Source organism: Dryas octopetala, chromosome 5, assembly GCF_963921425.1.
Source record: "Dryas octopetala chromosome 5, drDryOcto1.1, whole genome shotgun sequence".
NCBI classification, from domain to species: Eukaryota; Viridiplantae; Streptophyta; class Magnoliopsida; order Rosales; family Rosaceae; genus Dryas; species Dryas octopetala.
Genome location: NC_141370.1, coordinates 12,974,356 through 12,985,027, shown reverse-complemented (window position 1 = coordinate 12,985,027; position 10,672 = coordinate 12,974,356). Strand labels below are relative to the sequence as shown.

General features: G+C 36.2%; 1 protein-coding gene across 4 annotated transcripts; it reads right to left on the bottom strand.

Moving 5' to 3' along the window:
• Positions 1 to 605: 605 nt before the first annotated feature.
• On the bottom strand, positions 606 to 10,657 carry MAP1D (methionine aminopeptidase 1D). 4 transcript variants are annotated; one of them, XM_086244414.1, is made up of 10 exons: positions 10,439 to 10,618; positions 9,741 to 9,804; positions 5,690 to 5,945; positions 4,505 to 4,666; positions 4,375 to 4,416; positions 3,168 to 3,239; positions 2,160 to 2,239; positions 1,624 to 1,721; positions 1,082 to 1,129; positions 606 to 951 (listed from the first exon to the last, which is right to left on the bottom strand). In XM_086244414.1, exons 1-10 carry the CDS (start codon positions 10,551 to 10,553, stop codon positions 806 to 808), a joined length of 1,083 nt encoding a protein of 360 aa, XP_086100540.1. In that variant the 5' UTR covers positions 10,554 to 10,618; the 3' UTR covers positions 606 to 805. The 4 variants fall into 4 exon arrangements, with proteins under 4 accessions (XP_086100540.1, XP_086100537.1, XP_086100539.1 ...); XM_086244411.1 differs by lacking the exon at positions 9,741 to 9,804 and adding an exon at positions 6,656 to 6,725 and having other exon boundaries at positions 5,690 to 5,921; positions 10,439 to 10,616; XM_086244413.1 differs by lacking the exon at positions 9,741 to 9,804 and adding an exon at positions 6,656 to 6,725 and having other exon boundaries at positions 5,690 to 5,918; positions 10,439 to 10,615.
• Positions 10,658 to 10,672: the final 15 nt, after the last annotated feature.

The following is a 10,672-nucleotide window of genomic DNA, read 5'->3' as shown; positions in this document are numbered from 1 at the left end:
GAGTGAAACTTACAATATTTTGTAGCTTTTTGCTATTTTACTTAAAAGAAGAAGTGATTTCCGTCGGCTAAACCACCTAAGAAAGTTGAAGGCTTGAAGCATGTAAAAAGAACACGATATGAGAATTCTTCTACCTCTTTGGCTTTTCCTTCAAATATGTGTATTTTTCAAATTTTTTAGTTAATCCTTAAAAGAAGAAAGGATTAACGTCAAAGTTAATTTATCTATTTATTAAATTAACAATTTAACTCTAATTTCATCTTGGCTTCAGTACTTCTCCTCCCCAACTGGTGACATAGACAAGTACAGTAAAGGAAAGGTGAAAAAGAAACGTATTTGGAAAGGGCAATAAAGACTATGAGATCCGATCCAAACAATCCGGAGCGGGGGCTTAGGGCCTTCATCACTAATGAGTAAATAAATAGCATGTCAATAAATAGTTTAATTTAATGAGTAAATTACTTTCATCCATTCGGGTCAATAAATACATGTCATTTTGGTGATGACTGATAGAAGGAAGTTCCTTCTGAAAGGTAAGCATGGACCAAACTCAAAGGGGGTGAAGAAATTAAACGCTTAACCAAAGAAATAATTCGATCCATAAATACCATGTGAAAATCCTTCTTGTATAATAGACTCTGAGCAAAAACAAATATCAATAACAATATAACGCTGAAGGTAAAATATATAGTGCAACTTCCAATATAAAATTTTTAGCTTGGAAGATGCAGGTCCAATCAGATATAGAAATTCCCAAAAATTGGGAAGCTATAGGTTCTCTGGTATAGAAGGTTTAGCACCATCGCTAACACTGAGTTAGTATTTCAGCTCCATCCTTGGTTATTAAAATGGTGTGTTCAAATTGTGCTGACAAGCTTCCATCTTCTGTGACAACTGTCCAATTATCGTCCCACATTACAGGGTTAAAGCTACCTATTGTCAGCATCGGTTCTGCACACAGTTGCCATGAGTATATGATAAATAAGCAACAACTTTGCATGCATATAGGACTGGAGTTCATAAATAATACGGTGGTATAAGAAGAAAAAAAGGGTAAGTTTAAATAATCGAAATGCATTACCTATTGTGAAGGTTTGATTTAATACCATGCGTCCACTGTCATTGTTCCCTAGAAGAAATACCAAACATCACTTCAAATGGGAATATGTTCAGCTGTTGGTAGATATTGTAGATGCATTTTGTGTGTGTGTGTGTGTGTCCACTATCATTGTTCCCTTGATGGAATACTTTATATCACTTCAAATGGAAAATGTTCAGCTGTTATGCAGATATTATAGATGCATTTTGCATGTGTGATTATTACTAATGACCGTTTATTGCATACTTGGAGAAAAAATGTAAGACACATTAATAGTTTTCCTGGGTTACGACTTCCTAGTAAGAACGGGGTCCTTTAAAGATCTGGTAGATAAATGTACAGATTGTAGATCATTTTACAACAGTACAGCTAATTACATTTTATAATAATCTACTTTCAGCTGTTGATTTAATTAGCCTAAAGAAGATTTATAGACCATCAGTTTTTAATAAATAATTTGCATGACTTGCGTAAAAACTAGTGAATATTAAAGACAGGAGCAGCATAAAGCTCAGAATGATTACTGAAGTGTAGGACAACAGGATCAGCATGAAAGACACGTCCAACCCCATGCCCAACCAACTGTCGAACAACACCATAACGATGTTTATCTGCATGGTCTCTGGTTGAAGAAAAACAATGATAATTAGGATAAGAATAAGCTATCATCCATGAGTATTATGTATGCATTTCTATGACAAGTTAGAGCCTAGAGACACATTGATCAATTATAATGTAAGTCAATCATCACAGCTATTTTGACAATTCAACAAACCTACTTCCATAAATTTGGCAGGTGAGCAGAAAGTAAAGCTTAGAGCATTACATGCGACTAAAGAAAATCACAACTGCAATCACCAATGACCTTTGGGGGTGTGTGGCAGCTCCAGGTGGAGAGTGAGATTCCAGGTTCACCCCACATGGTGGGGAGAAGGGGGTGCAGTTTACATAGCGCAAAAGAAAGGACCTTAAAATTTATGGCACCAATGCCGCTGCAGAGTCCAGCAATAAGGTAAAAAAGGGAACTACAGAATTAACGGGGAAAAAGAAGATGCCTTACTGGATTGTTTTGCCAATTTTCTTAAACTCCACTCCTGGCGCACATATTGATATTGCCTTGTAGAGGCATTCTTTAGTTACCTAGAGCAATACTTCAAAAGTTATTCTTGTAAGCATAGCTATAATAGAAGAACATCTCGAGAAGTTAAGAAGAATTATTCTTCACTCAAAGCCATACAATTGACTAATTTCTTCCTGAAGAGGTTCATATACAAGATGTCTCACTACAAGTCTATAATGAAAGAAGTAGGAGATATACTTTACCAAGAAAAGATGCTGAAATTTCACCTTTGGCCATCAGTAAATAGCAATGGCATAAGTGTAATTATAGGTACAAGAATAAATAAAGGAAATCCAAAAACACAGGCACGGGGAAAGCTGAAGCATCTTTTTTAAGTTTTTCTTCTATGACCTAATGTAGCGGAAGCACTTAATAGAACAAAATTCCATAGAAGACTAAGGTTTGTAGAGAAATCCTCTCTAGAAGGACCTTGAAACTCAAGGGGAATAGGAAAAGATGGATGGAAAACTCTCTGAAAGTTGCATTTCAAAAAATTATAATCTGGATGCTGATCCAGGTTGCAAAAGGGCCTTTAAGTAGGCTAAAAATAGATACATTCCGATGCATGTTCAAGATGTAGGAACAGTCATAAATGACAGATGCATGAACTAGATGCATTAATGACAAATGCATTGAACCTATTGTGCTACATCATGACCAGTCTGTGAACAAAACTTTTGAATGAACACAGACATTAAATAGATGAGGGCATTCAAGAAGATACTGGCCATACAACGTTAGCCAAGTTTCATGTTTCATTGCAAATAATTAGGTGAAATGAATTCTTGTGAAACTAATGGAACTTTGTGTTCATCTACGGACAAAGAACAATACTGAAATTGTAACAATAATCTTTAGTCAAGAATTCTTATCACTTTTTTGCTAGCCATAACAAATATATGGAAAACCTATGGAATTCTACAAAATTTAAAAGAAAGATATTCCCACCTGAACTAAATTTCTGCCCTCATCATCAACATCTCCACAAAAGAAAGTTGCTGATGTATCGCCATGATACCCCTGTAAATTACTAGTCAGTCAGAAGGATAAAGATACTAAAGCTTGAACTTGGTAAGTCATTGAACATGCATTATATCAAACAACTGTGAATGCTAATGCAGGTACAAAAAAAGGGTATGTAATTATCAAAATCATAAATAAAAATTGATTTCATTAACTGCCTACTAATGTGTAGAGTAAAACTAAGCTATATATGAACAGTACCAATATTGTAATGGAAAAAGAAAACAAAACTCTAATATAGTAATATGAACCCATTACAATCCTAGAGCAAATAAAGATAACAGACCAAACAAAATTGGATTACTTGTGATCCAGGAGGATCTTACGTATTATATAAAATATATAATATAATATAATTATTTATATTATATTATATATTTAAAATTATATTAATTAATTAATTAAAACCATTAAAACTAATGGTTTAAAACATTCCGTTCTAAACCATTAGAATTGAAAGGTTTATATTAATTAAGAATTTAAACCATTCATATTTTATGGTTTAAGTTCATTTGTTAATTTTAGTTATTTATTTTTAGCTATTAGAACTTGTATATAAACTCAAGTTATTCAATCAAATAAATCAAGCAGTTCCTAAAGCTTCTTCTTCCTTTTGTTTCTTTATTTTATCTTTAGTTTCCTCTCGTTCTAAGGAAGTCCGCTTCCAAAGAGAAGCAACGACTCCTTGTTCCTATTGATTAGGAATTTATCGTTCTATCGCCTAGAAGTTTTGGATCAACTTGAAGACATATAGCTAATAAATGAATAGACTTGCTCTGCCAATTCTCATAACAAATCTATTTTGAATAAAAACGCAGGAGGTAATGAATCCTTGTTATAGCATGCTAATAATGTAATAATGAATATTATTTAAATACAAGAAAGGTCACAACCACCTCAAGAGACAATGTCTGACTTATTCCACTTCAAGAAAACAAGCGTGGTATCAGGATTGAAGTAATATAAGCATAATTTATAATGAAAAGAACAATGTTATTCAAAAATAAATAAAAAATGTGAAGTTGTGTCAACCATTTAATACAGATAGAAGGTCAACACCTCAAGTCATAAAAATTGGGTATCTAGTGTCATCTCATTCAAATTATGGATGCTTGAAATTAAGCATACTCACATTTAAATAGACGGTAACATCAATATTAATTATATCGCCATCCTGCCAAAAAAAGAAGTGATTTTGATTTAAAACAATTGATTACTTAGAAGGATAGAATTTTGTAGCTAAGAACTTAAATCCAAAGGACCTCAAGCGCTCGGGAATCTGGTATTCCATGGCAAATGCATTCATTCACTGATGTGCAGACACTCTTTGGAAAGCCACCATAGCCAAGAGGTGACGGGTAGGCCCCATTATCAATTATCATTTGATGAACAGCTTGGTCAATTTCATCTGTCTTTATGCCTGGCTGCCAATAGAAGCAACAATTTAAAATTTTATACAGAGCAAGACACCTGCCTCTAACATCATGCAATTACAGTCAAGAATCCATCTCCAATTACTTAATAGCAAACAACGAAATTGAGAATAGATTGCAAAATCTTAAATGTATCATGCATGTAGTAGTAGCTTAACAACTGTTCAACTTAATTACAACGGCCGAAAGAAAGACGAAAAAGATAAGTTCAGAAAATATCATGGAGATTAAACACTCCGATGTCTAGTCTTTTTACCAAAACAAACTCTAAAATCTATAAGAAAGTGGCATATTGATGAAAAACCTTTTCTCTCTTTTTTGGTTTGGGGGAGCAGGGGGCTTTTGGAAAAAAAAGCAGGCTGAATCTGCACTACTATATAAACCCAACCCAATTTTTTGACATGACCTTGGGCTTTCAAGCATTACAAAAAGATTTTATGGGAAAAAAAAAATCCAGGGCACAAACCGTTGCACTGTAATTTTGAGCTATTCACCTAAGGAAAATTTAAAAACAAGAATAAGCTTATCACCTTGAACCAATACATAAGTTCTCCACATCAATCACCTACACACTACCTGAGAGGGACAAAGTGAAAGGAGTTGATTTTTGTATGGAAGTGCGATGGTACGAGAGTAGGGCAGTCCGCTTTTTCAGGGTTTAGACAGGTAAAGGAGTCATTTCCTTTACTCCTTATTCAATTCTTTTTCTTCCTCCAAATTGCTTTCTCACCTTTTAGTTTGGATGGGCTATTTCAGTTTTTGGACAGAAACTATATGGATAGAAGTCTTCAGCCATATGAATTCCTTTTCACCAAATTGAATGTTATTGTGCACTAAGGCCGTATGGTTCCTAAATAGATTGTTATTTCAATGCATACTTTGCTACAAACAAATACATAATCTACTACTAATTCAACCCAAAAAGCTTCTAGCGAAAGGAAAAAATCAACCTAGAAAATTATTCTACAAAGCAAGTGCTAACTTAGATGATTAACAAGCCAGAAGAACAGTCACCTTGACCAAAGTCCCAGCATATTCAAGAACCTGTGCTGCAAGCCTTCCGGAGGCTCTCATGCATTCTATCCCCTTCTCATCATGCACTTCAGGTCCACTTGCAATTCCAGGCGGGGTTTTAGATTTGACATAAGGAGGCCTTGGTATATGATCTGGAACAGGGCGATGAGGTGAAACTTTTCCAGGCCTTAAACGTTTCCGCTTGGTGTTTAGCACTTTATCTACATTTCTGCTAATTTCAAAAAAATAGCTACCACTTATGAGTTTGGAAAAATGTGTCTGCCTTATGCTCTTCTAGCATACATTGTACAATTGAAAATCATGCAGGGTTTAATGTTTCATCAATTCCAGCCCAGAAACCTCAGTCATTGATGTAGGACAGAAAATAAACTAGAAGAATAACACTGTATTCTGCTAGGGAAACCTTGAATCCACAAGGAAATTGAAACTCTCAATGAGAGAATTATAGATAAGTTTTCTGATGGAAGTTGAGAATACCCAATCAAGGGTACAAGCCACCCTTACATAGCTGTAGAAAAAGCAAACTCAAGAGTCTAGACTATTAAATGTGACTCTTGGATGATACATGAATGCAAAATAACTCACAAATAAATGCATGGACAGTAACTGAAATGCTTATTACTCTAAATCTTATCCATCAGTATTATTACTCTTCATCAGTCATCATATACAAAACCCTAAACTGGTGCCATGACCAGGTCAACAAATAGATCAAACAAGCTGGAAGCTAAGACACAGTTGTCCTATAATATCATCTTTACTCATTTGAGCTTTTAAAGACAAATTTTGTACAAAAAGGCAGCCAATTGGCATGATCATGTCTGTCTTTCATATACACCTATAACAGTTTAACAGTGCCCAAAAGTGCATGAAACAATCATCCATACTTTGTGTGTTAGAATCTATAATAACACATGTGAGTGCGCAGAATGTTGCATGCCATACCTTCCATTGAACAAGAGGTTGATCAAACCAGAAAATTTTCTGGATAACTGCAACGACACATGCTTGCTTCCTGTATATAAGAATTAGAAACAAGGAAAGTAAAATGACCATCACTATATTCAGATGCTTTAAGACATTGAATCATTAACTCTGAGCTAGATATGGGCATGCAAGGCACAAATGTTAAAGAGCCACCTAAACACAAAACTGTCAACGAATCTAGGCTTTGGTTTTTAGATTCACAGAAACTATTGCCATTATACAGGAAAACATATCGTCAAGAAAATAGCCCAATTAGGCCTTTAGATTTCATTCATTAGGTATCAAAGATTTTATTTTTTTAAGTTCAAGTCAAAATCAGAAAGAACAAAGCACCATGCCAATTGTATGTGGTATTTGACAGTTCATAGAGCTATTTTAGGATTTTGGCAATCTCGAATAACAATTAAGCTAGGTTCACCATTATAACACCTTTTTTTTGCATGCTAATGTCCATTTCATACAAATATAAATAACCGCAACACGTATGCAACACTCTACTTCTAAGATGATTCAAAAAACATTAAGAAAGAACCAAAATATATGAAAACAAACAGTTGCACATACAATTGAAACAGAAGCTGAATCAGAAATATTATAACTGAAAACCAAAATTAGAAAGAACAAAAGTGAAAGACCAGGACCCAGGTTGCAGAGGAAGATTCAGTGAAACTGTATTAGCTGAAGGAAGCAGTTACCCACAAAAGAGGAAAGGTTTGCAGGTTGAACAACACACATTGTTCTGCCACTTACCATTCTCTCACTCTTACACAGTTAGTATCTCTCTCTCTCATCCATTAATTCGTCTTTATTCCCTTTAGTTGTCCTTTTAGGCGCCTTTTCTTTTTTTCTCTGGAAAGGGCCTTGCTTGGCTTGTGATTATGCCAACAAGTACCCAGATTGAATTTGCAACACCCTGCCTTAATAAGTTGTATAAAATGCAGGCCCAGTCACATGGACCCAAAGTATCTATACATTAGAACTTCCATTTGTTTAATTTCCGCATTCAAACCAACTATTTCCTGATGGCTTCACTGATCCACGTGCTTCCATTTGCTTCCTCACCCATACAGCAGCGTCCCATCTTCCAGCTCTTGCATATATATTTGACAGGGTGACATAGTGTCCAGCATTTTCAGGTTCCAACTGGACTAACTGTTCAGCAGCAAGCTTTGCAACATTAACATTTTGATGAGCTCGGCAGGCAGCTAACAAAGCTCCCCAAATACACTTATCAGGCTCCAAAGGCATCCTATGAATAAAACTAACTGCATCTTCAAGTTGACCATCACGTGCCAGCATGTCAACAACACAAGCATAATGTTCCATTCTGGGGATGAAGCTGTATTCCTTCATCATACTGTAGAAGACTTGAAGGCCCTCATCCACAAGACCTGAGTGACTACAAGCTGACAAAACAGAAGTAAATGTTACAGAATTAGGGCAAATGCCTGAATGATTCATCTCTTGCAGAAGCTCAAGAGCAGCTTGGCCAAGCCCATGCATTGCAAATCCTCCAATCATTGAGTTCCATGACACTAAATCCCTATTGACCAAGTTAGAAAATATAGAGTACGCAGATCCAATGCATCCACATTTGGAGTACATGTGGATCAGTGCATTCCACACTGGAACAGCCGAATCAAAACTACTTTTCCTAATCACGGTGTGAATTTGTTTTCCAGATTTTAAATCGCATGTTGGCAACACAGTTGAAATTGTCGTTTGGTCAACCCTGATCCGTGCTCTTTGCATTTTTCTAAAACATTCAAGTGCCAAATCCTTCAGTCCTAGATCAGTAAAACCAAGAATCATGGCATTCCAAGTAAGAACATGAACTGGGTCCATTAATTCAAATACATTTCTAGCATCCTGAATTCTACTGCAGTTAGCGTACATTGTCAATAATGCAGGGCCAGCTGAGTTGTAAAATGCGAGGCCAGATTCTATTTTTATCCCATAACTATGGATTTCTTTTCCATTTAGCAAAGACCTCAGGTGTCGACAGGAGACAAGGACAATAGAAAGGCAGTCCAAATCGGGGTAGACCATGCCGCTATCCATCATATCCCTGAAAATCCTCAAGGATGCTTCATGTCTCCCGATCCTTGTATATCCTGATAGCAGGGTGGTCCATGAAATGATATTGGGCACCTTAATCCGTTCAAAGATTCTCTTAGCCTCATCACAAAGCCCCATTCGGCAATAAGCATCCATTACCGTATTCAAAGTGACAACATCAGGCTCACAACCATCTAAATTCATACAATCCAAAAGTTCTACAGCCAATCCAAGCAACCCGTTACACACATATCCTGAGATCATCGAATTCCATGACAACAAATCTCTTCCCACCATCTCATCAAAAACCTGTTTAGCACTCCTAACATCCCCACATTTTGAATACATATCAATCAATGAATTGCAAACTTGCACATTAAGCTCAAACCCACATATGATCACATCTTTGTGAACTTGAATTCCAACTTTTAAGCACGACAACTGTGCGCATGCCCTTAAGACCTTAGGAAACACATATCCATCAGGTAAATTGCCCTTCAAAATCATTTCACCATATGCTCCCACACATTCTTCATACATTCCGTGCCTCGAATAAAATCCAATGATCGCAGTCCAAGCAAACACATTCGGTTTTGACAATTCATCAAACAATTTCCGGGCAGACACCAGATCACTGCAATCTGCATATATTTGGACTAATTTGGTTACTAGGAATGGGTTTTTGTCCAACCCACATTGAATTATCTTTTGATGGGCTTGTTTTCCTTGATTTAGAGACTTTGAATTGCTGCAAAGTTGTAGGTAAAGATTGAGTTGAGAAGGAGAGGGGACTTTGCTATCGGTTGTGGACAAAATTGAGATTGCTCGCTGAGAGTGCCATATTCTCATCTCATTTGCGATTTTAGCGCAGTAAAGGTCAGTACCAACTGGGACTGAGAAAAGAGAATTTGGTGGGAATTCCAATTTGACCGTTGAAGAATGGAACTTTAGCACACTAAAGGTCAGTGCCATATGTTGTGTGTGCTTGAACAAGAGGTTAGTCAAGCCAGAAAATCTTCTGGATAACTGCATCAATGCATGCTTGCTTCCTGTGTGTGAGAATTAGAAACAAGAAAAAACAATGACCATCACTGTATTCCCATTCTTTAACAACCCCCCTCCCACACACACACAAAACAAAAAGAGAGGAAGATTATCACTATATTCCCATGTGCTCGATTCTCGGAGACTATTGAGGAAACAGAGCAACAGTGGCATTATACGGGACAAATTTTGTATCTTCAAGAAAAGGGATCATTTAGGCATTAATATTTTATTCATTTTTTACCAAAGACCCTATTTTCTTCAAGTTCAAATCACACAATCAGAAACAACAAAGCATCATGGTAACTGTATGTGGTATGTGACAAACTGACAGTTCATACAGCTATAAAAATATTTTGGCAATCTCAAACAACCAATAAGCTAGGTTCCCTACAAAATATAACACACTTTTCCTCAATGCTAACTTCCATGTCATACATATATAAACCATTCGCAACGGCACGTTTGCATCATTTTATTCAACTTCTAAGCTGATTCAAATAACCTTAAGAAAAGAACCCAACATAGATAAAAACATAAAATTGAAACAGAAGCTCTTATAATCCAAAAAAAAAAGGTGAAAAAGAACTGAACCAGTAGAACCAAAATTAAAATAGAATACAAGTGAATGAGCAGGACCTGGGTTGTATCGGAAGAGTTGGTGAAGAGGCTGCGCTGACTGAAGCAAGCGGTTACTCACAAAAGAGGAGAGGATTGTGGGTTGCACAACACGCATTGCACTTGCGCTTACCATATTCTCTCACTATTACACAGTCGCCTTCTGGCCTTTTGCTCTCTCTCTCTCTCTCTCTCTCTCTCTCTCTCTCTCTCTCTCTCTCTCTCTCTCTCTTATCCATTAATTCATTTCTCCTT